At 61.4% G+C, this 27,942-nt stretch overlaps 2 protein-coding genes across 2 annotated transcripts; one reads left to right on the forward strand and one right to left on the reverse strand.

The window, feature by feature from the left end:
• Positions 1 to 617: 617 nt before the first annotated feature.
• Positions 618 to 13,664, forward strand: LOC147596019 (ATP-dependent chromatin remodeler CHD3-like; the record flags this gene model as incomplete). Its single annotated transcript, XM_086771730.1, is given in 11 exon segments — positions 618 to 678; positions 759 to 898; positions 2,251 to 2,349; positions 4,069 to 4,182; positions 4,286 to 4,318; positions 4,321 to 4,393; positions 6,077 to 6,209; positions 8,520 to 8,715; positions 10,417 to 10,580; positions 12,351 to 12,477; positions 13,354 to 13,664. Coding segments are annotated over 11 exon segments (1,244 nt in total), but the record flags the coding sequence as incomplete, so codon positions are not given.
• A 1,874-nt stretch (positions 13,665 to 15,538) lies between these two features.
• On the reverse strand, positions 15,539 to 26,437 carry LOC147596020 (uncharacterized). Its single transcript, XM_086771727.1, has 8 exons — positions 26,317 to 26,437; positions 26,172 to 26,233; positions 25,371 to 25,524; positions 25,015 to 25,271; positions 23,811 to 23,896; positions 16,403 to 16,470; positions 16,169 to 16,283; positions 15,539 to 15,980 (listed from the first exon to the last, which is right to left on the reverse strand). Exons 1-8 carry the CDS (start codon positions 26,435 to 26,437, stop codon positions 15,626 to 15,628), a joined length of 1,218 nt encoding a protein of 405 aa, XP_086627853.1. The 3' UTR covers positions 15,539 to 15,625.
• Between the last annotated feature and the right edge of the window lie 1,505 nt (positions 26,438 to 27,942).

Raw genomic sequence — 27,942 nt, forward strand, 5'->3', positions numbered from 1 at the left:
CCCTGTCCCTGTCCCCGTCCCCTGTCCCTGTCCCCGTCCCCTGTCCCTGTCCCTGTCCCCGTCCCCGTCCCCGTCCCCGTCCCCTGTCCCTGTCCCCGTCCCCGTCCCTGTCCCCTGTCCCCGTCCCCCGTCCCCTGTCCCTGTCCCCTGTCCCCCCTGTCCCCGTCCCCGTCCCCGTCCCTGTCCCTGTCCCTGTCCCCCGTCCCTGTCCCCTGTCCCTGTCCCTGTCCCTGTCCCCTGTCCCTGTCCCCTGTCCCCTGTCCCCGTCCCCGTCCCCCGTCCCCGTCCCTGTCCCCGTCCCTGTCCCTGTCCCCTGTCCCTGTCCCTGTCCCTGTCCCTGTCCCCTGTCCCTGTCCCCTGTCCCCTGTCCCCGTCCCCGTCCCCGTCCCCGTCCCTGTCCCCGTCCCCTGTCCCTGTCCCTGTCCCTGTCCCTGTCCCTGTCCCCGTCCCCGTCCCTGTCCCTGTCCCCTGTCCCTGTCCCTGTCCCCGTCCCCGTCCCTGTCCCTGTCCCCTGTCCCCTGTCCCTGTCCCTGTCCCTGTCCGTGTCCCCCGTCCCCGTCCCAGCCACGCCAGCACCCAGTGACCGCGCCGAGGTCCCGCTGCCCCCCCCCGGACAGGGACGAGGGGGACGCCCGGGACGAGCGGGAGCCCAGGGGCCCCGAGAGGCCGGAGACGGAGGTGGGTGCCCGCCCCTCCCCCACCCTGCACCCTCCCCCCCTCCCCTCCCCCGCCCTGACCCCCTCCCCCCCCCCCCCCAGGCTGCTGTCCCCGAGGTGCCGCCGTCCCCCGGGCGACCCCGGCGAGGCCGAAGGGCAGCGCAAGGCGGGGGAGGAGGAGGAGGCACCCGGCCCGCGGGACCCCGAGGCCGAAGGGCACCCGGCCCGCGAGGAGCGAGCAGGTGAGGGTGTGTCATTCCCCCCCCCCCCCCCAAAAAACCAGGGGTTTGGGTGCCCCCCACCCATTTGGGTGCCCCCACCCCACCCCTGGGTGCCCCCCAAAACTCCCAGGGGACCCAGATACTTGGGTGACCCCCCCACCCATCCCATCCAGGTGCCCCCCCCCCCAAATCTCTCAGAGCACCCAGTTTTTCAGGTGGCCCCCCCCACCCCTCTGGGTGCCCCCCCAAAATCTCCCGGGGGACCCAGAGATTTGGGTGCCCCCCCCCACCCATCTCCCAGGGCACCCAGGTGTGTGGGTGCCCCCTTAAATTCCTCAGGGCACCCAGATTTTTTGGTGCCCCCACCCCCCCCAACCGCTCTGGGTGCCCCCCAAAATCTCCCAGGGGACCCAGATATTTGGGTGCCCCCCCCATTCCCCCCCCCCCCCACCCCTCTGGGTGCCCCCCAAATCTCCCATGGGACCCAGATATTTGGGTGCCCCCACCCCTCTGGGTACCCCCCAAATCTCCCCAGGGACCCAGACATTTGGGTGCCCCCCCGCATCCCCCCCCCCACCCCTCTGGGTGCCCCCCACATCTCCCAGGGGACCAGGCATTTGAGTGCCCCCCCAATCCCCCCCAGCCCTCTGGGTGCCCCCCAAATCTCCCATGGGACCCAGACATTTGGGTGCCCCCCCCACCCCTCTGGGTGCCCCCCAAATCTCCCAGGGGACCCAGGCATTTGGGTGCCCCCCCGCATCCCCCCCCCACCCCTCTGGGTGCCCCCCAAATCTCCCAGGGGACCCAGACATTTGGGTGCCCCCCCCATCCCCCCCCCACCCCTCTGGGTGCCCCCCAAATCTCCCTGGGGACCCAGACATTTGGGTGCCCCCCCGCATCCCCCCCCCACCCCTCTGGTGCCCCCCCAAATCTCCCAGGTGACCCAGGCATCTGGGTGCCCCCCCCACCCCTCTGGGTGCCCCCCCAAATCTGCCATGGGACCCAGACATTTGGGTGCCCCCCCGCATCCCCCCCCCACCCCTCTGGGTGCCCCCCAAATCTCCCAGGGGACCCAGACATTTGGGTGACCCCCGCATCCCCCCCCCCACCCCTCTGGGTGCCCCCCAAAATCTCCCAGGTGACCCAGGCATCTGGGTGCCCCCCCCACCCCTCTGGGTGCCCCCCAAATCTCCCAGGTGACCCAGACATTTTGGGTGCCCCCCCCACCCATCCGGGTGCCCCCCAAATCTCCCAGGTGACCCAGACATTTGGGTGCCCCCCCCACCCATCCGGGTGCCCCCCAAACTCGCCGGGGGGGCCCCCAGGCATCCCGGCACCCCTGTCCCACCCCTCCCCGCCCCCCCCCCCCGCAGGCGCCGAGGCCGAGAAGGGTCCCGGGGGCGAGAAGGGCGACGAGAAGCCCCCCGAGGAGGAGCCCAGGGAGCGGCTGGGGGACCCTGACCCCAAACGAGGTGCCCGGGGGGGGGGCGGGGCTTGGCTGCGGAGAGGGGGCGGGGCCACGCCGGACCAGGCGGGGCTTAACCCAGGGCTCTGCTCTTCCTTTTGCCGTGTTCACTCTGAAGCCTACTGATGGCTGCCGGTGGTTTCCTGCTTACTGGGAGGACTGGGGGCGGTTTGGGGGGGCAGCCACGCGACGCTGACCCCCGTGCGCCCCCCCCGTCCCCCCCACGCCCCCACGCGTCCCCCCCACGCCCCTGCGCGTCCCCACGGCCCCACCCCGCGCTTTTGCCGCGTTCACTCTGAAGCCTACTGATGGCTGCCGGTGGTTTCCTGCTTACTGGGAGGACTGGGGGTGGTTTGGGGGGGCAGCCACGCGACGCTGACCCCCCGTGCGCCCCCCCCGTCCCCCCCCACGCCCCCACGCATCCCCCCCACGCCCCCGCGCGTCCCCACGGCCCCACCCCCGCGCTTTTGCCGCGTTCACTCTGAAGCCTACTGATGGCTGCCGGTGGTTTCCTGCTTACTGGGAGGACTGGGGGCGGTTTGGGGGGGGCAGCCACGCGACGCTGACCCCCGTGCACCCCCCCCGTCCCCCCCCATGCGTCCCCCCCACGCCCCTGCGCGTCCCCACGGCCCCACCCCCGCGCTTTTGCCGCGTTCACTCTGAAGCCTACTGATGGCTGCCGGTGGTTTCCTGCTTACTGGGAGGACTGGGGGCGGTTTGGGGGGGCAGCCACGCGACGCTGACCCCCCGTGCGCCCCCCCCGTCCCCCCCCACGCCCCCACGCGTCCCCCCCACCCCCCTGCGCGTCCCCACGGCCCCACCCCCGCGCTTTTGCCGCGTTCACTCTGAAGCCTACTGATGGCTGCCGGTGGTTTCCTGCTTACTGGGAGGACTGGGGGCGGTTTGGGGGGGCAGCCACGCGACGCTGACCCCCCGTGCGCCCCCCCCGTCCCCCCCCACGCCCCCACGCGTCCCCCCCACGCCCCTGCGCGTCCCCCACGGCCCCACCCCCGCGCTTTTGCCGCGTTCACTCTGAAGCCTACTGATGGCTGCGGGTGGTTTCCTGCTTACTGGGAGGACTGGGGGCGGTTTGGGGGGGCAGCCACGCGACACTGACCCCCGTGCACCCCCCCCGTCCCCCCCCACGCCCCCACGCGTCCCCCCCACGCCCCTGCGCGTCCCCACGGCCCCACCCCCACGCTTTTGCCGCGTTCACTCTGAAGCCTACTGATGGCTGCCGGTGGTTTCCTGCTTACTGGAGGACTGGGGGTGGTTTGGGGGGGGCAGCCACGCGACGCTGACCCCCCGTGCGCCCCCCCCGTCCCCCCCCCACGCCCCCACGCGTCCCCCCCACGCCCCTGCGCGTCCCCACGGCCCCACCCCCGCGCTTTTGCCGCGTTCACTCTGAAGCCTACTGATGGCTGTCGGTGGTTTCCTGCTTACTGGAGGACTGGGGGTGGTTTGGGGGGCAGCCACGCGACGCTGGCCCCCCGTGCGCCCCCCCCGTCCCCCCCCACGCCCCCACGCGTCCCCCCCACGCCCCTGCGCGTCCCCACGGCCCCACCCCCACGCTTTTGCCGCGTTCACTCTGAAGCCTACTGATGGCTGCCAGTGGTTTCCTGCTTACTGGGAGGACTGGGGGCGGTTTGGGGGGGCAGCCACGCGACGCTGACCCCCGTGCGCCCCCCCCACGTTTCCCCCCCGCCCCGCCCCGCCCCCCGCGCAGAGGAGGTGAAGCCGGAGAAGGAACCCAAGCCGGAACCCCGCGCCAACGGCCGGCGGGACGACAGGAGCGAGAAACCCCGCTTCATGTTCAACATCGCCGACGGCGGCTTCACGGGTGAGTGGGTGACGGGGTGGGCGGGGGGGGGACACGCGGGCGGGGCCGGGGGGGTCCCCTTTTCCTGACCCCGCCCCCATGTGTCCGTCCCACCCCCCCCCAGAGCTGCACACGCTGTGGCAGAACGAGGAGCGCGCCGCATCTCCTCCGGGAAACTCAACGAGATCTGGCACCGGCGGCACGACTACTGGCTGCTGGCCGGCATCGTCCTGTATCCTTCCGGCGCGGTGACGTCGCCCCCGACGCGCCCGTGTCACCCCGTGACGTCACCCCGTGACGTCACCACCGTGACGTCACCCCGTGACACGCCAGCCGGGCGGCGGCAGCGGCGACGGCGCTGAGGGTGACGCCGAGGTAGGGGCGACCCCGGGGGACGGGTGACGGCGGAGCGGCCGTGACGGTGGGGACGGCGATGCGGGGGACGGGTGACGGGGAGGAGGAGGTGGTGGCAGGGATGCGGTGACGCGGTGACAGTCTCCTGTGCGCTGGCAGGGGTGGCCCCAGTGATATGACGGTGACGCGGTGACGGGTGACACTCTCCCGTGCACTGGCAGGGGTGGCCCCGGTGATGTGACGGTGATGCGGTGACACGGTGACGGGTGACACTCTCCCGCACGCTGGCAGGGGTGGCCCCGGTGACACGGTGACGCGGTGACGAGTGACACTCTCCCGTGCGCTGGCACAGGATGTGGTGATGTGGTGATGGTGACGGGTGACACTCTCCCGTGCGCTGGCATGGGTGGCCCCGGTGATGTGACAGTGACGCGGTGACGCGGTGACAGGTGACACTCTCCCCTGCGCTGGCAGGAGTGCCCCCGGTGATGTGGTGACGGTGACGCGGTGACACGGTGATGGGTGACGCTCTCCCGTGCACTGGTGGGGGTGGCCCTGGTGACAGTGACGCGGTGACGCGGTGACGCGGTGACGGTCATTAGCGTGGGGGGGATGAGAGGGACGTTGTTGGGGACAGAGCGGCGCCGTGACGGTGACACGGCAGCGGCAACGCGGTGACATGGTGACGGTCCTTTGTGTGGGGGGGACATTGGGGACGGGGTGACACGGTGATGCAGACAGGGTGGCAGTGACGTGGTGGTGACGTGTTAACGGTGACGTGGTGACGGTGACGTGGTGACAGGGATGTGACAACAACACAGGGACGTGGTGATGGTGACGGTGACGCGTTGGTGACGCAGTGACAGGGATGTGACAACACGGTGTTGTGGTGACGGTGACAGTGACGCGGTGATGGTGACACGGTGATGACGACGTGGTGGCAGTGGTGCGGTGGTGACAGCCCCACCTCTGGGCTCTGGCCGGGCGATGACCTGGGGGCTGCTGGGGACACAGTGACACAGTGACGGGTGACACGGTGATGGGTGACACGGTGACGCGGTGACAGTCCTTAGCGCGCAGCCACGGCTACGCGTGCTGGATTTTGGGGGGGGCTGAGGGGGACACTGGTGACGCGGTGACGGGTGACACGGTGACGCGGTGACACGGTGACACGGTGACAGTCCTTAGCGTGCAGCCACCGCTACGCATGCTCGATTTTGGGGGGGATGAGGGGGACACTGGTGACGCGGTGACATGGTGACGCGGTGACGGGTGACACAGTGACGTGGTGACGCGGTGACAGTCCTTAGTGCGCAGCCACGGCTACGCGCGCTGGATTTTGGGGGGGCTGAGGGGGACACTGGTGACGCGGTGACATGGTGACGCGGTGACGGGTGACACAGTGACGTGGTGACGCGGTGACAGTCCTTAGTGTGCAGCCACGGCTACGCGCGCTGGATTTTGGGGGGGCTGAGGGGGACACTGGTGACACGGTGATGGGTGACACAGTGACGCGGTGACACGGTGACGCGGTGACGCGGTGACAGTCCTTAGCGCGCAGCCACGGCTACGCGCGCTGGACCGACATCCAGAACGACGGCGCCTTCGGGGTCATCAACGAGCCCTTCAAGGGCGAGGCCTCCAAGGGGAACTTCCTGGAGATGAAGAACAAGTTCCTCGCACGCCGCTTCAAGGTGAGCGCACGAGGGCTCGCACGAGGGCTCGCACGAGGGGGTCGCGCTCGCACGGGGCTGGCGTCTGCCTGGGGCTCGTGCTGGGGGGTGGGGGGGGGGAGGCGCTGGTGCGAGGAGCGCGTGTGTGTGTGTGACTTTTGCGCTGGGGACTCGCACGAGGGGCTCGCACGAGGGTAGTGCTTGCGTGGGGGCTGGTGTCTGGGATGGCGCTGGCGCGAGGAGCGCGCCTGGCAGCTGGTTTTGCGCTGGGGGCTCGCACGAGGGTCACGCTCGCACGGGGCTGGTGGCCGGCCTGGGGCTGGTGCTGGGGGGCACTGGTGCGAGGAGCGCGTGTGGCAGCTGCTCTTGTGCTGGGGCTCGCACGAGAACCTTGCACGAGGGGCTCATGGGCACGACGGGTCCTTGCACCAGTGCCCAGGCGAGGGGGGAGGCGGCCACGGAAAGGGGGCGGGGCTTGCACGTGGGCTGTGCCCGAGGAGGTGCCGAGACGCCCGGGTCCTCTAAGCGATGGGTGACGTCAGAGCTGGGGGTGTGATGTCAGCATTGGGTGCGTGACGTCAGCGTTGGGTGCCAGGTGGGTGCCAGGATGTCCAGGTCCTCTAAGCGTTGGGTGCCATCAACGTTGGGCGGGTGACCTCAAGCGTTGGGTGCTCCAACACCCAGCTCTTGACCCAATGGTTGACATCAGCATTGGGTGCGTGACGTCAACATTGGGTGTGTGAGGTCGGAGTTGGGTGCGTGACGTCACAGTTGGGTGCGTGAGGTCAGTGTTGGGTGCCAGGATGTCCAGGTCCTCTAAGCGTTGGGTGACGTCAACGTTGGACGGGTGACCTCAAGCGTTGGGTGTGTGAGGTCAGCGTTGGCTGTGTGACATAAGTGTTGGGTGCGTGAGGTCAGCGTTGGGTGCGTGACGTCAGCGTTGGGTGCCAGGTGGGTGCCAGGATGTCCAGGTCCTCTAAGCGTTGGGTGCCATCAACGTTGGGCGGGTGACCTCAAGCGTTGGGTGCTCCGACACCCAGCTCTTGACCCAATGGTTGACATCAGCGTTGGGTGCGTGACGTCAACATTGGGTGCGTGAGGTCAGCGTTGGGTGCGTGACGTCAGAGTTGGGTGTGTGAGGTCAGAGTTGGGTGCCAGGATGTCCAGGTCCTCTAAGTGTTGGGTGACGTCAACGTTGGGCAGGTGACCTCAAGCGTTGGGTGCTCCAACACCCACCTCTTGACCCAATGGTTGACATCAGCGTTGGCTGTGTGACATAAGTGTTGGGTGCGGGACATCAGCGTTGGGTGTGTGAGGTCAGCGTTGGGTGTGTGAGGTCAGAGTTGGGTGCCAGGATGTCCAGGTCCTCTAAGCGTTGGGTGACGTCAACGTTGGGCAGGTGACCTCCACTGCTGGGTGCTCCGACACCCACCTCTTGACCCAACATGAACGTTGACTGCATGACATCAGCGTTGGGTGCGTGAGGTCAGAGTTGGGTGCGTGACGTCAGCGTTGGGTGCCAGGATGTCCAGGTCCTCTAAGCGTTGGGTGACGTCAACATTGGGCGGGTGACCTCAAGCGTTGGGTGCTCCGACACCCAGCTCTTGACCCAATGGTTGACATCAGCGTTGGCTGTGTGACATAAGTGTTGGGTGCGTGACATCAGCATTGGGTGCGTGAGGTCAGCGTTGGGTGCGTGACGTCAGCGTTGGGTGCCAGGTGGGTGCCAGGATGTCCAGGTCCTCTAAGCGTTGGGTGACGTCAACATTGGGCGGGTGACCTCAAGCGTTGGGTGCTCCGACACCCAGCTCTTGACCCAATGGTTGACATCAGCGTTGGCTGGGTGCCATAAGTGTTGGGTGCGTGACATCAGCGTTGGGTGTGTGAGGTCAGCGTTGGGTGCGTGACGTCAGAGTTGGGTGCGTGACGTCAGAGTTGGGTGCCAGGATGTCCAGGTCCTGTAAGCGTTGGGTGACGTCAACGTTGGACGGGTGACCTCAAGCGTTGGGTGCTCCGACACCCAGCTATTGACCCAATGGTTGACATCAACGTTGCGTGTGTGAGGTCAGCGTTGGGTGCGTGACGTCAGAGTTGGGTGCGTGAGGTCAGAGTTGGGTGCCAGGATGTCCAGGTCCTCTAAGCGTTGGGTGACGTCAACGTTGGGCGGGTGACCTCCACCGCTGGGTGCTCCGACACCCACCTCTTGACCCAACATCAACGTTGGCCGCGCGACGTCAGCGCTGGGTGCCCTCCCTCACCCCTCTCCCTTTTTTCTTTTTCCTCCCCCTCCCCCGCCCCCCACCCCCCACCCCACCCCACCCTCCCCCGCAGCTCCTGGAGCAGGCGCTGGTGATCGAGGAGCAGCTGCGCCGCGCCGCCTACCTGAACATGACGCAGGACCCCAGCCACCCCGCCATGGCCCTCAACACCCGCTTCGCCGAGGTCGAGTGCCTGGCCGAGAGCCACCAGCACTTGTCCAAGGAGTCGCTGGCGGGCAACAAGCCGGCCAACGCCGTCCTGCACAAGGGTAAGAGGAGGGCGGGCCCCCCACCCCGCCGCCCCCGCCGCGGCCGCCCCGTCTAGCGCCCGGCGCCCTTCTGTACCGCGCTCTCGCTCTCGCTTCTCGATCATTAAAGTGGGGTTCTCCTCCCAACCGGCTCCCGGTGTATCCTTGCTCTGCGTGTTGCTTTCTGGGTGGCGGGGGGGGTGGGGAACGGGGCGGGGTGGGGGGGTGGGGGCGGGGATTGGGGGGGGGTTAAGGGGGCACGGGAGGTGCCGGGGCGGTCCCCGAGGGGTTGTTTTTTGTTTTTTTTTTTTTTTTGGGGTGTGAGTAAACCTGGAGTAAGCTCTGAGTAAGCTCGGAGTAGGGCGCGCGAGGAGCCGGCGGGTGCCTCTGTTGCTTTGCGCTGTGATGTAGCTGCTGAGTAGCTGTGGTGTAAAGCTGTTGTAGCGTCTCCCGTTGTGTTGTTTCTGGGGTGCCGGAGGTTTTTTACACCGGGAGGAGCGTTGGGGGGGGGGGGACGGGGACGGCGGCGGGGGCAAGGGAAGGAGGATCGGCTGAGTAGCACGGTGGTCAGAGTATCCGTGGTGCATGCGATGAGTAAGCCTGGAGTAACGCTGCATGTAACGGCTTTGCCTGGAGCATCCCTGAGTATTCCCCCCACCCCCCTCCCCACCCCCCCCTTATACCTGGAGTATCCTCTGTGTGTTTAATGAGTAAGCCTGGAGTACTCCCCAGGAGCGTGCCGAGGAAACCCGGAGTATTTTTCCTGGGTGTATTTAATGAGTAAACCCAGAGTAGTCCAGAGCCCAGCGCGTCTCTGGTGTCGTTACCGGAGGAAGCGCTGAGTAGCGTTGGTGTAGGCTGAGGATCTCTGGGGCTGTGTAACGAGTATCCCCTGAGTATCCGTGAGTGACGAGGATGCCCGAAGTAGCAGGGAGTATCTCCGATGTATCCGTGGAGTACACCTGGAGTATTTTTAGTGTGGCTAAGCGCTACACCTGGAGTAGCTCTGGTGTGGCTGGAGAGCAGTGGAGGAGTATCTAAGGAGTATGTCTGGAGTACCTCCCGTGTAGCCACAGCATAGACCCCCCCCTTCAGTCACTCCGAGCTTACTCGGCGTATCTCCCGTGGCTCTACAAGCCGGAACCCGGAGTAGCTCCGCCCAGAGTATGCCCGGAGTATCTAAGGAGGAAGTGAGGAGTAGGCCCAGAGTATCTCTGGAGTGGTTAAGGAGTAAATCCAGAGTTTCCAAGGAGGAGGATCTCCGGCAAATCTGGCCTGTAGATCCGGAGTACGCCAGGAGTATTCCCGGAGTATCTCGGGAGTAGGGAGTAAACCTGGAGTAACTCCAGCTTTACCTAGAGGAAAAAAAAAAAAAACCAATCCCAGTTCCACCAGTGTCAGGCGCAGGCCCAGAGTGCTCGGGGCTCCTACGCAGAGTAACTCCCCCGAGTATCCCCCGAGTACCCCCCGAGTATCCCCCGAGTACCCCCCGAGTAGCGCAGGCGTGTCCCCCGCCCCGCCCCACCCCCTCCCCCCGCTCACCTGAGCACCGCCACCCCCTCCCAGCGACCCCCGCGCTGTGAGTAAGCTGTGAGTAAGCTGTGAGTAGGCGCGGGGCGGCCCCCCGGCGCTGACGGGCCCCCTCCCGCCCTCTTCTTTTTTTTTTTTTGTGTGTGTGTGTGTCTCTCTTCCCCCTCCCCCGCCGCCCCGCCCCCGCGCCAGTGCTGAACCAATTGGAGGAGCTGCTGAGCGACATGAAGGCCGACGTGACGCGCCTGCCCGCCACGCTGTCGCGCATCCCCCCCATCGCCGCCCGCCTCCAGATGTCCGAGCGCAGCATCCTCAGCCGCCTGGCCAGCAAGGGCACCGAGAGCCACCCCCCGCCCGTAAGTCACCCCCCTCCCCCGCCACCCAACGGGGGGCACCTCCACCTCGGGGACATCCCGTCCTGGGGTCACCCCCCCCCCCCCTCGGGGACATCCCGTCCTGGGGACAGCCTCGCCTTGGGGACATCCCGACCTGGGGACATCCCGACCTGGGGACATCCCATCCTCGGGTCACCTCCACCTTGGGGACAACCTCACCTTGGGGACATCCCATCCTGGGGACACCTCCACCTTGGAGACATCCTGTCCTGGGGTCACCCCATCCTGGGGTCACCCCGTCCTGGGGACGTCTCATCCTGGGGACATCCCGTCCTGGGGTCATCTCCACCTTGGGGACAACCTCACCTTGGGGACATCCCGTTCTGGGGACACCTCCACCTTGGGGACATCCCGTCCTGGGGACATCCCATCCTGGGGACATCCCATCCTGGGGACATCCTTGATGTCCCTCACCCTGGGGACAACTTCACCTTGGGGACAACCTCTCCCTGGGGACACCCCATCCTGGGGACATCCCGTCCTGGGGTCACCTCCACCTTGGGGACATCCTGACCTGGGGACAACCTCGCCTTGGGGACATCCCATCCTGGGGTCACCCCGTCCTGGGGACGTCTCATCCTGGGGACATCCCATCCTGGGGTCACCTCCACCTTGGGGACATCCCGTCCTGGGGACACCCCGTCCTGGGGACAACCCATCGTGGGGTCACCTCCACCTTGGGGACATCCCGTCCTGGGGACATCCCGTCCTGGGGACAACCCATCGTGGGGTCACCTCCACCTTGGGGACATCCCGTCCTGGGGACATCCCGTCCTGGGGACAACCTCGCCTTGGGGACATCCCGTCCTGGGGACATCCCGTCCTGGGGTCACCTCCACCTGGGGACATCCTGACCTGGGGACAACCTCGCCTTGGGGACATCCCGTCCTGGGGACATCCTTGATGTCCCTCACCCTGGGGACAACTTCACCTTGGGGACAACCTCTCCCTGGGGACACCCCATCCTGGGGTCACCTCCACCTTGGGGACATCCTGTCCTGGGGACACCCCATCCTGGGGACACCCCGTCCTGGGGACATCCCGACCTGGGGACAACCCATCGTGGGGTCACCTCCACCTTGGGGACATCCCGTCCTGGGGACATCCCGACCTGGGGACAACCCATCGTGGGGTCACCTCCACCTTGGGGACATCCCGTCCTGGGGACATCCCATCCTGGGGACATCCCGTCCTGGGGACATCCTTGATGTCCCTCACCCTGGGGACAACTTCACCTTGGGGACAACCTCTCCCTGGGGACATCCCGACCTGGGGACAACCTTGCCTTGGGGGCACCTCCACCTTGGGGACACCCCGTCCTGGGGACACCCCATCCTGGGGACACCCCGTCCTGGGGACATCCCGACTTGGGGACAACCCATCCTGGGGTCACCTCCACCTTGGGGACATCCCGTCCTGGGGTCACCCCATCCTGGGGACATCCCGTCCTGGGGACATCCCATCCTGGGGACATCCCGACTTGGGGACAACCCATCCTGGGGTCACCTCCACCTTGGGGACACCCCGTCCTGGGGACATTTCTTGGGGACTTCTGTGACCTCGAGGACACCCCTCACCCTGGGGACACCCCATCCTGAGGTGTCCCTCACCTTGGGGGACGTTTCCTGGGGACACCCCTCACCCTGGGGACACCCCCCCCCCCCCCACCCTGGGGACCCCCACCCCAGTGCCACCCCCTTGGGGACACCCTGGTGCCACCCGTCCCTCCAGACTTTCCCGCCGGGGCCCTACGCCACCCCCCCGAGCTACGGGGGCACCTTTGGGACCCCCCCGGCCGGAGCCCTGCCCCCCGCCGGGGCCAACTACAGCCAGATGCCGCCCGGCTCCTTCATCACCGGTGAGCACCCGCGGGTGGGGGGCACGCGGTGCCTGGGTCCGTGGGTGGGGTGGGGTCTCTGGGTCCATGGGTGGGGGTCCCAAGTCTCTGGGGGCACCCTGGGTCCATGGGTGGGGGGCACCCAGGCACCCTGAATCCTTGGATGGGGGTCTCTGGGTCCTTGGGTGGGGGGTCCATGGGTGGGGGGCACCCGGTGCCTGGGTCCGTGGGTGGGGGGGGTCTCTGGGTCCATGGGTGGGGGTCCCAAGTCTCTGGTGGCACCCTGGGTCCATGGGTGGGGGGCACCCAGGCACCCTGAATCCTTGGATGGGGGTCTCTGGGTCCTTGGGTGGGGGGGTCCATGGGTGGGGGGCACCCGGTGCCTGGGTCCATGGGTGGGGGGGGTCTCTGGGTCCATGGGTGGGGGGTCCCAAGTCCCTGAGTCCATGGGTGGGGGGTCCCTGGGTCCATGGGTGGGGGTCCCTGGGCACCCTGATTCCATGGGTGGGGGGGTCTTGAGGTCCATGGGTGCGGGGTCCCTGGGTCCATGGGTGGGGGTCCCAAGCACATGGGTCCATGGGTGGGGGGCACCCAGGCACCCTGAATCCTTGGATGGGGGTCTCTGGGTCCTTGGGTGGGGGTCCCTGGGTGCCTGGGTCCATGGGTGGGGGTCCCAAGTCCCTGGGGTCCATGGGTGGGGGGGTCCCTGGGGTCCATGGGTGGGGGGGGTCCCTGGGTGGGGGGGTCCCTGGGGGTCCATGGGTGGGGGGGTGGTCCCTGAATGCCAGAGTCCATGGGTGGGGGGTCCCTGGGGTCCATGGGTGGGGGGTCTCTGTGTGGGTGGGTGCCAGGACCCCCACCCACCCCCCCCCCCCCCCCACCCCACCCCCCCCCCAGCCGCCGCCAACGGCCCCCCGGTGCTGGTGAAACGGGAGCGCGAGGCCGAGGGGCCCGAGAAGAAGGAGCCGCGCGGGGGGGAGGTCATCTGCATCGACGACTGAGCGGGGTGGGGGGCACCCTTGGGTGCCGCCCCCCACCCCGCTCCCCACCCCCCCAGCCCCCCCCCCCCCACTTCAACCCAACCCCCACCTGCCATCCGCACCCCCCCCCCCCCCCCCAGTGCCAGAAAGGCCTCGTTTCACCCCAAAAATGAGGGGGAGGGGCAACACCCAAGGGTGGGGGGTGGCACCCAAGGGTGGGGGGGTGGCACCCAAGGGTGGGGGGGGTATTTTTTGGGGTGGGGGTGGGGCGACGAGGACCACTGCAACTATAAATATGAAAATATATATATAGCCGGGTGACGGGGGAGGGGCGGGGTTTGGGTGGCCCCCCCCCCCGCGGTGTGTCCCCCCCCAGGGCCACCCACCACCCCCCCACCCATGGGTGGTGCGGGGGGGTGGGGGGGGACGGGGGAGGGGGGGCTCTTGTTTAACGGCAGCAGAATAAAACCCGGTTCCTTGGCTACGGCACCCGGCTCCGCGCCTCCGTGGGCACCCGTGGGTGGGGGCGGGGGAGGGGTGGGGGGTGGGGAAGGGCGGTGGGCGTGGCCACTTGGGTCAGCGTGGGGGTGGCCACCAGCCATCTTGGGGCTCCCACCCAACTGGGATGATCCCAGCAGATCTACTGGGGTCCAGTCCAACTGGGATGATCCGTTGGGGTCCCACCCAACTGGGATGAGCCAAGGGGATCTACTGGGGTCCCACCCAACTGGGATGATCCCAGCAGATCTACTGGGGTCCAGTCCAACTGGGATGATCCGTTGGGATCCCACCCAACTGGGATGAGCCATGGGGGTCTACTGGGGTCCCACCCAACTGGGATGATCCCAGCAGATCTACTGGGGTCCAGTCCAACTGGGATGATCCGTTGGGATCCCACCCAACTGGGATGAGCCATGGGGATCTACTGGGGTCCCACCCAACTGGGATGATCCCAGCAGATCTACTGGGGTCCAGTCCAACTGGGATGATCCCAGCAAATCTACTGGGGTCCAGTCCAACTGGGATGATCCGTTGGGATCCCACCAAACTGGGATGAGCCATGGGGATCTACTGGGGTCCCACCCAACTGGGATGATCCCAGCAGATCTACTGGGGTCCAGTCCAACTGGGATGATCCCAGGGGACCTACTGGGGTCCAGACCAACTGGGATAATCCCAAGGGATCTACTGGGATCCCACGCAACTGGGATGATCAGTTGGGATCTAATGGGATCCAGTCCAACTGGGATGATCCCAGTGGATCTACTGGCATCCAGTCCAACTGGGATGATCCATGGTGATCCCATCCAACTGGGATGATCCGTTGGGATCTACTGGGATCCCACCCAACTGGGAAGCCCACGGATCGGAATAATTTTATTTATTAGCGCAGCTGGGAACCAGCCCACTGCTCCCAGTAAGACCATTAAGTCAACTTTCTACCCTCCCAGTAGAGGCCATGAAACCGGTGGACAAGATGGCCACCCTCCCCCAGTCTGACCAGTCCCAAACTGGGTAGAACTGGGCGTAAATCAACACCCGGAGTCAAAAAAAAAAGACAAATTCTCTTCTAAACCAGTGCCACCAGTAAGAAAAGAGCGAGACCAGTAAGAAAACGGCGATGGCGCCTCGGCACAGGTCACCACCAATGCCCTCGCCACCTCGGACACCAAAAATTCCGGAATTTTCCCGGGAAGAGGAGAAAATTCGGGTTTAATTTGCATTTTTAGACTGGAAACGGTGGCCGCCGCTGACTGGTTGCAAACTGGTTTGGCTCCTCCGGGAGCGGCACCGTACTGGTTTAATAAAACCTCATCGTTACCGCGACGGATTGGGGCGAACACCAGCGGCGGACTGGTGGGACTGGTGGGACTGGTGGCGGGTGGGCATCGACGTGGAGGTGGAAATAGGAACTAAACTGGCTAAACTGGGAGGGGAATGGGAAAGAGGGAGGGGGTAGCGCCAAGCCCCTCCCAGTAGAGCCGCGAAATTCCCAGTTGCCAAGAATTCCCAGTTCAAAAAAAAAAAAAAAAAAATTCCCCGAGCCGCCGCTTTTCCCAACGTCTCCTCCGCCGTTTTATTCCTTCTCCGTCCCAGTTTCCCCAGTTTGGCCCCGGGAGCTCCGCCCAGCGGCGGGCGTGGCCCTCGAGTCGCTCCACCCCATCCCGAAGCGGGAGGCGGAGCCGGCGTCATTCCAGAACCGGCCAAAATTTTTCCGGCCCCAACCTGAGGACTTTTTGGCGGGGGGGGGTGGGCGGGCGCGGCGGGGGGGCGGGGTCTCCCAGTAAGCTCTCCTCCGAACTGGTGGCCGACAAGATGGCCACCACGGGGGTGGTGAGGAAGGGCAGGGATTGGCGGGAGCGGCTGCGTCCGGCCTTCGTCTTCTTCCCCGCCGGAATTTGCGGGAGGAAGTTCTCCGCTCCGGCTCCTCCTCCTCCTCCGTAGCCCCGCCCCCGGCCCAGCTTGCCCGCCGCTTTGCCCCGCCCCCAGCCGCTCCCGCTTTTCGTGCCGGCGGCGGAATCCTTCGGCATCGCGGAGCGCCGCCTGGAAAGGAGACAAGGGGCGGGGTCTGAGCCGAGGCCGGGGGCGGGGCTTGGCACGGCGGCCATGTTTGACGTCCAAAAAAAAATCGGGAAAAATCCATAAAAACGGCGCCGCCGGCCCAGTTGACCCGGAATTTTTTTTCCCCCCGGATGCTGAGCGAGACGCCGGGCCCGAGCCTTCGGCCTCACCTGCCCGAAGACGCCTTCGGCCTCGTCTTCCTCCCGCCGGTCTCGCGGAACCGCACCCGTTTGTCCTTCGGAAAAGCCGGCCGAGCGGGAAACGGGGGAGGCGACGGCACTGGAGCTGGGAAGGAGAGGCGGAATCAGGGGGAGGCCACGCCCCTGGCCACGCCCCCGCCCACACGCGGCTCCGATTGGGCGGCGCCGCTGCCGGATCCAGGCCGGCGTTCCGGCTCTCCTCACCCCGGATGCGGAGCAGGTTCTTGAGAAGATCCCTGGAGAGCGGCCTGGTCGCCAGCTCCAGCTCGAACCTGGGGGCGAGGAGGGGAGGCCGCCATCTTGGAGGGGAGGCCGCCATCTTGGAGAGGTGGCCGCCATCTTGGAGAGGAGCAGCGGCCCCTGTGCTTCCCAGCTCCACTGCAGTTTTTCCCAAATCCACCACGTTTTTCGCCAAATCCACCACATTTTTCCCAAATCCACCACGTTTTTCCCCAAATCCACCACATTTTTCCCCAAATCCACCATGTTTTTCCCCAAATCCACCACATTTTTACCCAAATCCACCACATTTTTCCCAAATCCACCACGTTTTTCCCCAAATCCACCACATTTTTACCCAAATCCACCTCACTTTTCCCAAATCCACCACATTTTTCCCAAATCCACCACGTTTTTCCCCAAATCCACCACGTTTTTCCCCAAATCCACCACATTTTTACCCAAATCCACCTCACTTTTCCCAAATCCACCACATTTTTCCCCAAATCCACCACATTTTTACCCAAATCCACCTCACTTTTCCCAAATCCACCACATTTTTCCCAAATCCACCACATTTTTCCCAAATCCACCACGTTTTTCCCCAAATCCACCACATTTTTACCCAAATCCACCTCACTTTTCCCAAATCCACCACATTTTTCCACCATCTACCGCGGTTTTTTTTCCTGTTTACCACAGTTTTTCCAACTCAGCCCCGTTCTCTTCCCAAATTTCCCGCGTTTTTTTCCCAGCTCTATCAATTTTTTCCCCTATTTACCACATTTTTCCCAACTCTACCGCATCTTCTTCCCACCTCTACCATGGTTTTTTTCCCAAATTTCCCACATTTTTGCCCAAATCCATCCTTTTTTCACCTATTTACCACATTTTTCCCAACTCTACCATGTTTTTTCCCAAATTTCCCATGTTTTTTTCCCAAATCTAGCAATTTTTTTTCCTATTTACCACATTTTCCCCAATTCTACCACGTTTTTCCCAACTCTACCAAATTCTCTTCCCAAATTTCCTGCATTTTTGCCCAAATCCATCCTTTTTTTCCCTATTTACCACGTTTTTTTCCCAACCCTACTGCATTCTCTTCCCAAAATTCCCGTGTTTTTGCCCAAATCTATCAATTTTTTTCTATTTACCACATTTTTCCCAATTCTACTGCATTTTTCCCAACTCTTCCGCGTTCTCTTCCCAACTCTCCCATGTTTTATCCCAAATTTCCCACACTTTTGCCCAAATCCATCCTTTTTTCCCCTATTTACCGCGTTTTTCCCAACTCTATGGCGTTCTCTTCCAAATCTCCCATGGTTTTTCCCAAATTCACCGTGTTTTTGCCCAAATCCATCCTTTTTTCCCTATTTCCCACGTTTTTCCCAACCCTACCGCATTCTCTTCCCAGATTTCTCACGTTTTTGCCCAAATCTATTCTTTTTTCCCCTATTTACCACATTTTTCCCAACTCTACCGCATCTTCTTCCCACTTCTACCATGGTTTTTTTCCCAAATTTCCCACATTTTTGCCCAAATCCATCCTTTTTTCCCGTATTTACCACATTTTTCCCAACTCTACCACATTTTTTCCCAAATTTCCCATGTTTTTTTCCTAAATCTAGCAATTTTTTTTTCCTATTTACCACATTTTCCCCAATTCTACCACGTTTTTCCCAACTCTATCAAATTCTCTTCCCAAATTTCCTGCCTTTTTTCCCAAATCCATCCTTTTTTCCCTATTTACCACGTTTTTTTCCCAACCCTACTGCATTCTCTTCCCAAAATTCCCGCGTTTTTGCCCAAATCTATCAATTTTTTTCTATTTACCACATTTTTCCCAATTCTACCGCATTTTTCCCAACTCTTCCGTGTTCTCTTCCCAAATCTCCCATGTTTTATCCCAAATTTCCCACACTTTTGCCCAAATCCATCCTTTTTTCCCCTATTTACCGCGTTTTTCCCAACTCTTCCGCGTTCTCTTCCCAAATCTCCCATGTTTTATCCCAAATTTCCCACACTTTTGCCCAAATCCATCCTTTTTTCCCCTATTTACCGTGTTTTTCCCAACTCTATGGCGTTCTCTTCCCAATTCTCCCATGGTTTTTCCCAAATTCACCGCGTTTTTGCCCAAATCCATCCTTTTTTTCCCTATTTCCCACGTTTTTCCCAACCCTACCGCATTCTCTTCCCAAATTTCCCACATTTTTGCCCAAATCCATCCTTTTTTCCCCTATTTACCACATTTTCCCAACTCTACCACGTTTTTTCCCAAATTTCCCATGTTTTTTTCCCAAATCTAGCAATTTTTTTTCCTATTTACCACATTTTCCCCAATTCTACCACGTTTTTCCCAACTCTACCAAATTCTCTTCCCAAATTTCCTGCGTTTTTGCCCAAATCCATCCTTTTTTCCCTATTTACCACGTTTTTTTCCCAACCCTACTGCATTCTCTTCCCAAAATTCCCGCGTTTTTGCCCAAATCTATCAATTTTTTTCTATTTACCACATTTTTCCCAATTCTACCGCATTTTTCCCAACTCTTCCGCGTTCTCTTCCCAAATCTCCCATGTTTTATCCCAAATTTCCCACATTTTTGCCCAAATCCATCCTTTTTTCCCCTATTTACCGTTTTTTTCCCAACTCTATGGCGTTCTCTTCCCAATTCTCCCATGGTTTTTCCCAAATTCACCGCATTTTTGCCCAAATCCATCCCTTTTTTCCCTATTTCCCACGTTTTTCCCAACCCTACCGCATTCTCTTCCCAGATTTCTCACGTTTTTGCCCAAATCTATTCTTTTTTCCTCTATTTACCACATTTTTCCCAACTCTACCGCATCTTCTTCCCACCTCTACCATGGTTTTTTTCCCAAATTTCCCACATTTTTGCCCAAATCCATCCTTTTTTCCCCTATTTACCACATTTTTCCCAACTCTACCACGTTTTTTCGCAAATTTCCCATGTTTTTTTCCTAAATCTAGCAATTTTTTTTTCCTATTTACCACATTTTCCCCAATTCTATCACGTTTTTCCCAACTCTACCAAATTCTCTTCCCAAATTTCCTGCGTTTTTGCCCAAATCCATCCTTTTTTCCCTATTTACCGCGTTTTTTCCCAACCCTACTGCATTCTCTTCCCAAATTTCCCGCGTTTTTTTTCCCAAATCTATCAATTTTTTCCCCTATTTACCACGTTTTTTCCCAACTCTACCATGTTTTCCCCAACTCTATTGCATTCTCTTCCCAACGATCCCATGTTCAGCCCACGGCTATCGGCATGGCGCCAGTGCCAGCACCAAGCGCCCAGAAGTCAGGGAAGGCTCGCAGGTAGGTGCAAATAAACCTAATCTGCGATACCCACCTTTCTTACGGGGGACAACGAATCCTAGCACAGGAGCTGGCGGGGCTTAGCGACAGCTCTTTAAACTAGCTACGAAGGGGGAAGGGGCCAAAACAAGGCCCTCAAGGGAAGAGCCCAGGGGAACGGTGCTCGATCTGGGGCTGAGGCAGCCGTCTCGGCTGAAGTGCACGTACACCAATGCACGCAGCATGAGTAACAAACAGGAGGAGCTGGACGCGATTGTGCGGCAGGATAACTATGACCTGGTTGCCATTACTGAAACGTGGTGGGACCACTCCCACGACTGGAGTGCTGTGACGGAAGGCTACAAGCTCTTCAGAAGGGACAGACGAGGAAGGAAGGGTGGTGGTGGGGCCCTTTGTATTAAAGACTGCTTTGACGTTGAAGAGCTTGGGGTTGGGAATGATCCAGTTGAGTGTCTATGGATATGGATCAGAGGAAAGGCCTGTAGGAGTGACATCGTGGTGGGGGTCTGTTATAGACCGCCTAATCAGGATGAAGAGAAGGACGAGGCGTTCTATGGGCAGCTTGAGCGAGTCGCGCAATCGCCAGCACTCGTTCTTGTGGGAGACTTCAACTTCCCTGATGTATGCTGGGAATATCACACAGCGCACAGGAAGCAGTCCAAAAGGTTCCTAGAGGGTGTGGAAGATAGTTTCCTTATGCAGCTGGTACGAGAGCCTACCAGGGGTGGTGCCCTGATTGACCTACTCTTTACTAACAGAGAAGGTCTGGTGGGAGACGTGAAGGTTGGGCACTGTCTTGGGCAGAGCGACCATGAAATTGTAGAATTCTCTGTTCTTGGAGATGTCAGAAGGATGACTAGCAGAACGGCTATCCTGAACTTCAAGAGGGCGGACTTTGACTTGTTCAGGACGCTTGTTGCGAGGGTCCCTTGGGAGTCGCTCCTTAAGGGTAAAGAGGTCCAGGAAGCCTGGACGCTCCTCAAGATGGAGATCTTCAAGGCACAAGAACAGGCTGTTCCTGAATGCCGTAAGGCAAGCCGTAGGGGAAGAAGACCGGTGTGGATGAACCGGGAACTATTGTTGAGGCTCCGGAAGAAAAAGAGAGTCTGTGTCCTCTGGAAGAAGGGCCAGGCTACTTGGGGAGATTACAAAGAAGTTTCTAAGGTTTCTAATCTGGAAGTCTGGGATGCCAGGCCGAGTACACCCCCTGTGGTACAGGTGGAGACAGTTAGAGAGCTCCTTCTCCATCTGGACTGCCACAAGTCCCTGGGACCGGACGGGCTCCATCCTAGGGTGTTGGCGGGGGTGATTGCCGAGCCGCTCTCGGCCATCTACCAGCGGTCCTGGTTATCTGGGGAGGTCCCGGAGGACTGGAGGCTTGCCGATGTGACTCCCATCTACAAGAAGGGCCGTAAGGAGGATCCGGGGAACCACAGGCCTGTCAGCCTGACCTCAGTACCTGGGAAAGTTATGGAGCAAATCATCTTGGGTGAGATCACTCGGCGTATGAGTGGCATCCAGGGGATCAGGCCCAGCCAGCACGGGTTCACGAAAGGCAGGTCGTGCTTGACCAACCTCGTTTCCTTTTACGACTGGGTGAGCAGACTGGTGGATGAGGGAAAGGCTGTTGGTGTGGTCTACCTGGACTTCAGCAAGGCCTTTGACACGGTCTCTCACAGTATTCTCCTAGGGAAACTGGCTGCCCGTGGACTGGGTAGGTATTACCCTTCTTTGGATAAAGAATTGGCTAGGGGGCCGTGCCCAGCGGGCGGTGGTTAATGGAGTCAAGTCCAGCTGGCAGCCTGTTACAAGTGGTGTCCCCCAGGGGTCGGTACTTGGGCCCATCTTGTTCAATATCTTTATTGATGACCTGGACGAGGGGATTGAGTGTACCCTCAGTAAGTTTGCAGATGACACCAAGTTGGGTGGCGGTGTTGATCTGCCTGAGGGTAGGGAGGCCCTTCAGAGGGATCTGGATAGGCTGGATCGCTGGGCTGAGCTGAATGGCATGAGGTTCAACAAGGCCAAGTGTCGGGTCCTGCACTTTGGCCACAATAACCCCATGCAGCGCTATAGGCTCGGAGCTGAGTGGCTGGAGGACTGTGAAGAGGACAGGGACCTGGGGGTGTTGGTTGATGCTCAGCTGAACATGAGCCAACAGTGTGCCCAGGTGGCCAAGAGGGCCAACGGCGTCCTGGCCTGCATTAGAAATAGTGTGGCCAGCAGGAGCAGGGAGGTGATCATCCCCCTGTATTCGGCGCTGGTGAGGCCGCACCTTGAGTATTGTGTTCAGTTTTGGGCCCCTCACTACAAGAAAGACATTGAAGCCCTGGAACGTGTCCAGAGAAGGGCAACAAAGCTGGTGAGGGGTCTGGAGCACAAGTCTTATGAGGAGCGGCTGAGAGAGTTGGGATTGTTTAGTCTGGAGAAGAGGAGGCTCCGGGGAGACCTCATTGCACTCTAGAGCTTCCTGAAGGCAGGTTGTGATGAGCGGGGGTTTGGCCTCTTCTCCCAGGCAACAAGCAGGACCCGAGGAAATGGCCACAAGTTGTCCCAGAGGAGGTTTAGATTGGACGTGAGGAAAAGCTTCTTCTCCCAAAGAGCGGTCAGGCACTGGAACGGCCTGCCCAGGGAGGTGGTGGAGTCTCCGTCCCTGGCAGTGTTCAAGAGGTGGCTTGATGAGAAGCTACAGGATATGGTTTAGTAGCTGTGGCAGCAATGGTAGTGAGAAGACGGTTGGACTAGATGATCTTACAGGTCCCATCCAACCGTGTGATTCTATGATTCTATGATTCTATGTTTTTTCCCAAATTCACCGTTTTTGCCCAAATCCATCCTTTTTTTCCCTATTTACCACGTTTTTCCCAACCCTACTGCATTCTCTTCCCAAATTTCCCACGTTTTTGCCCAAATCTATCAATTTTTTTTTCTATTTGCCACATTTTCCCCAATTCTACTGCGTTTTTCCCAACTCTTCCGCGTTCTCTTCCCAACTCTCCCATGGTTTTTCCCAAATTTCCCACACTTTTGCCCAAATCCATCCTTTTTTTCCCTATTTACCGCGTTTTTCCCAACTCTTCCGCGTTCTCTTCCCAACTCTCCCATGTGTTTTCCCAAATTGACCGCGTTTTTGCCCAAATCCATCCTTTTTTCCCAATTCTACTGCGTTTTTCCCAACTCTACCGCGTTCTCTTCCCAACTCTCCCATGGTTTTTCCCAAATTCACCGCGTTTTTGCCCAAATCCATCCTTTTTTCCCCTATTTACCGCGCTTTTCCCAACTCTACCGAGTCCTCTTCCCAACTCTCCCATGGTTTTTCCCAAATTTCCCACGTTTTTGCCCAAATCCATCCTTTTTTCCCTATTTGCCGCGTTTTTCCCAACTCTACTGAGTCCTCTTCCCAAATCTCCCATGTTTTTTCCCAAATTCACCGCGTTTTTGCCCAAATCCATCCTTTTTTTCCCTATTTGACGCGTTTTTCCCAACTCTACGGCGTTCTCTTCCCAACTCTCCCATGTGTTTTCCCAAATTCACCACGTTTTTGCCCAAATCCATCCTTTTTTCCCCTATTTACCGCGCTTTTCCCAACTCTACCGAGTCCTCTTCCCAACTCTCCCATGTTTTTTCCCAAATTGACCGCGTTTTTGCCCAAATCCATCCTTTTTTCCTATTTGCCGCGTTTTTCCCAACTCTACGGCGTTCTCTTCCCAACTCTCCCATGGTTTTTCCCAAATTCACCGCGTTTTTGCCCAAATCCATCCTTTTTTCCCAATTCTAATGCGTTTTTCCAAACTCTACCGCGCTCTCTTCCCAACTCTCCCATGGTTTTTCCCAAATTGACCGCGTTTTTGCCCAAATCCATCCTTTTTTCCCTATTCCCCACGTTTTTCCCAACCCTACCACGCCCCGTCCCCAAGGACATTCCCAGGATCCGGGAGCCACCCCGGGAAGGACGTTCCCGGAATTCCTCCTCCACCTCCGGCCTCCGGGAGCGGGCGCGGCGCCTGGGGTCCCCGTGGGTGGAGACGCCCCCGCCGCCTCCGCCGCCGCCGCCGCACTCACTCGGGAAGGACGACGACGTTCCCGGCGGGACTCAGCGAGGCCACGGGCGCGATGCAGGACGTCACGGCGTCCAGCAGCTGGGGGACCTGCGAGCAAGGAACCTCCTCAACGACGCGGCCGAGCGGCTCGGCGCCGGAGCGGGCCGCGGAGAAATGGAGCCGCTTGCCGCGGGGAAACGGAGCCGCACGCCGCGGAGAAACGGAGCCGCTCAGCGCGGAGAGACAGAGCCGTTCAGCGCGGAGAAACAGAGCCACTCAGCGCTGAGAAACGGAGCCGCTCAGCGCCGAGAAACGGAGCTGCTCAGCACGGAGAAACGGAGCCGCGGTGACGTGGAGAAATGGAGCCGCTCAGTGCGGAGAAACAGAGCTGCTCACCGCAGAGAAACGGAGCCGCTCACCGTGGAGAAACGGAGCCGCTCACCATGGAGAAATGGAGCCACTCACCATGGAGAAACAGAGCCGCTTACCGCGGAGAAACGGAGCTGCTCAGCGCGGAGAAACGGAGCCGCTCAGCATGGAGAAATGGAGCCGCTCACCGCGGAGAAATGGAGCCACTCAGTGCGGAGAAACAGAGCTGCTCACCGCAGAGAAACGGAGCCGCTCACCACAGAGAAACGGAGCCGCTCACCACGGAGAAATGGAGCCACTCACCGTGGAGAAACGGAGCCGCTTACCGAGGAGAAACAGAGCCGCTCAGAGCCGAGAGACGGAGCCACTCAGCGTGGAGAAACGGAGCCGCTCAGTGCGGAGAGACAGAGCCGCTCACCACGGAGAAATGGAGCCGCTGACCGCGGAGAAACGGATCCGCTCAGCGCGGAGAAACAGAGCCGCTCAGAGCTGAGAGACGGAGCCACTCAGCGCAGAGAGACGGAGCCACTCAGCGCGGAGAAACGGAGCCGCGGTGACGCGGAGAAACGGAGCCGCTCAGAGCCGAGAGACAGAGCCACTCAGTGTGGAGAAACGGAGCCGCTCACCGCGGAGAAACGGAGCCGCTCACCGCGGAGAAACGGAGCCGCTTACCGCGGAGAAATGGAGCCGCTCAGCGCGGGGAAATGGAGCCGCTCACCGCAGAGAAATGGAGCCGCTCAGCGCGGGGAAATGGAGCCGCTCACCGCAGAGAAATGGAGCCGCTCACCACAGAGAGACGGAGCCGCTCACCGTGGTGAGACGGAGCTGCAGTGACGCGGAGAAACGGAGCCGCTTACCGCGGAGACGGCCTTTTCCAAGCTCTCCTTCCCGGCCAAGGCCTCCAGGAAGTCGTAGTAGAACTTCATCTCCGCCCTCCTGCCCGCGATGAGGAGCACCCCCAGGTCCCTGAGGACCAGGGCCACGCCCTTCCCCTTCCCCACGCAGCAGGAGAGGAGCGAGGTGGTGCCCCGGACGCAGGCCTCCACTTTCCGCCGGGATTTGCAGGCGGCGGCGGCCACCTTGCCGTACTTGAGGGGCTCCAGCTCCTTGTGACCTGGAAAAAAAAAAGGAAAAAAAACCCAAAAAATTACCAAAAAATAAAAAAAAAAATCCCCAAATTGGGTTTGTTCCGACGCGCGCGCCGCCGGGTTACCGGGGAGGTAGGCCGCGTCGTCCGTGAGGTGGTGGGCGAAAGCGAGGTTGCGGGCCAGCTGGAACACGGGCCGCTGGATGGTCAGCACCTCGTCTCCCGCCCGGATCCGCTCCGGAACGACGTCGAAGGAACCCAGCGTGGGAACGCGGGTGCCCTGCGGGAAGGGAAGGGCGAAGGGCGGCCATCTTTGTCCGCCGCGGTGGGGGGGATTCTGGGGCTGGGTCTCGCTTTTGGAGGAGGCGTGGCCGCACGAGGAGGTGTGGCCACGTGAGGAGGAGGTGGGGCCTCACAAGGAGGAGGCGGGGCTAAGCGAGGAGGAGGCGGGGCCACACGAGGAGGAGGCGTGGCCGCACGAGGAGGAGGTGTGGCCACGCGAGGAGGAGGCAGGGCTGCGCGAGGAGGAGGCAGGGCCGCACGAGGACGTATGGCCACACAAGGAGGTATGGTCGCGCGAGGAGGAGGCGTGGCTGAGCGAAGAGGAGGCAGGGCTGCGCGAGGAGGAGGCGGGGCCAAGAGAGGAGGAGGCGGGGCCAAGAGAGGAGGAGGCGGGGCCGCACGAGGACGTATGGCCACACAAGGAGGTATGGCCGCGCGAGGAGGAGGCGGGGCCGCGCGAGGAGGAGGCGTGGCCGCGCGAGGAGGAGGCGGGGCCAAGAGAGGAGGAGGCGGGGCCGAGCGAGGAGGAGGCGGGGCCGCACGAGGACGTATGGCCACACAAGGAGATATGGTCGCGCGAGGAGGAGGCGGGGCCGCGCGAGGAGGAGGCGGGGCCGCACGAGGAGGAGGCGGGCGCCGACGTACCTTGCGCTGAAGAAGTCGGTTGCGAACGTGGCGGGACAACGCGTCCCAGATGAACGATTGTTCTGGAAAACAACGGAAAAAAACGGGATCAGGCTCGGCCTTCCGGCGGCTCTCGGCGTTCCGGCATTCCGGCGGTTGGCCGTACCGTCCACGGACACGCTGGGCATCATGAAGGCGTGGTGCATCCCGTCCCAAAAATCCTTCCCGTCCCACCTCAGGCGGGGGGGGGCGTGGTGGCGGGCGGCGGCGGGCGCCCGGGACGTCATGGCCGCCCGCTCCTCGCGGGACGCGGCGGGCCCGGAGTCGCGTTAACGGGCGCGTCGCGGCGCGCCGTCGGGCAAGTTGACCCTTCCAATCCCAAGGGTTCCAGGGTTCTAGGGTTGTGACATCACGGCAACGCGCGCGGTCACCGCCGCAGCACCGCGACACGCGGCCAAACTCGCCGCCCCGCCCCCGCGACTGTAACGACGACCGGAAAATTTAAAGATTTTTAATTTTTTTTTTGTTTGTTTTCCCATGAAAATTCGGCGTCAATTTGGCGCAAATCCTCCCGGCAGACGCCTTGACTCCTGTCGTAGTTCAGCCCTGTCGTAGTTCAGCCCTGATCGGGACCAGACTGCGCAGTCTCTCTCTCGCTCCCCCCACCCTCCGAGAGAACAGGGGGAGATGATATAAGAAAAACGGCTCGAGGTTTGAGATAAGGACGGGGAGAAATCCTAAAAGTTACCGTCACGGGTAAAACAGACTCGACTTGGGGAAAACTATTCATTTATTTCTAAAATTAGCAGGAGAATGAGACAGGGAACAAGATAACCTCCCCCCACCCCTCCCTCTTCCCGGGCTTAACATTATCTCTACCACCTTCCCCTCCCGAGCGGCACGGGGGGGGAAAAGGGAATGGGGGTCGCGGTCAGTTCATCACGCGTTGTTTTACGCCGCTGTATCATCGTCGGGGGAAGACCTCCTCGCATTCCTCCTCTGCTCCAGCGTGGGGTCCCTCCCACGGGCCACAGTCCTCCGTGAAACTGCTCCGGCGTGGGTCATCTCTTCCACGGGGTGCAGTCCCTCTAGAACAGCTGTCCCAGCGGGCCCTCCACGGGCCGCAGCCTCCTTCAGGCATCCACCTGCTCCGGCGTGGGGTCCTCCACGAGCTGCAGGTGGATCTCTGCCCCTCTGTGGACCTCCATGGGCTGCAGGGGGACAACCTGCTCCACCATGGTCGTCACCACGAGTTGCAGAGGAATCTTGGCCAGGAGCCGCGTTACTCCTCCCCCTCCTCCTTCACTGACCTTGGCGTCTGCAGCCGTTCCTCACAACAGGCTGGCAGACGCCTCTCAGGATCCTTTTTACATCTTATTCACTTCTCATCTCCTCTCCACTTCTTGCAGCCAGGCCGGGCCGAGTTGGGCCCAGTCGGCTGCCCGGCGGGAGGCCAGAGGGTGAGGCCTGCAAGGCCCACGAGGCTCGCGCTTCCCCCTCTCTGCCCCCCGCTCAGCTGCTTCACATCTTCTCCTCCCTCTTTTTCCTGTTTTCCCCTACTTAAATACGTTATCGCAGAGGCGTTATCACGGGACATTCTGCTACCAATCGGCTCGGCCTTGGCCAGCAGCGGGTCCGCCCTAGGCCCGGCCAAGTCCACTGAACAAAGGGGAGCGACTTCCAGCAGTTTCCTACAGAAGCTGCCACCTTAGGCCCCCCCTCACTAACAAAACCCGAACAACTCCCAACCCAACCGCGGCTCGGCCAAACGCCGGAATTCGGAAGGCGACAG

This window comes from Chlamydotis macqueenii, unplaced genomic scaffold, assembly GCF_036417535.1.
Source record: "Chlamydotis macqueenii isolate bChlMac1 unplaced genomic scaffold, bChlMac1.mat HAP1_SCAFFOLD_4, whole genome shotgun sequence".
NCBI classification, from domain to species: domain Eukaryota; kingdom Metazoa; phylum Chordata; class Aves; order Otidiformes; family Otididae; genus Chlamydotis; species Chlamydotis macqueenii.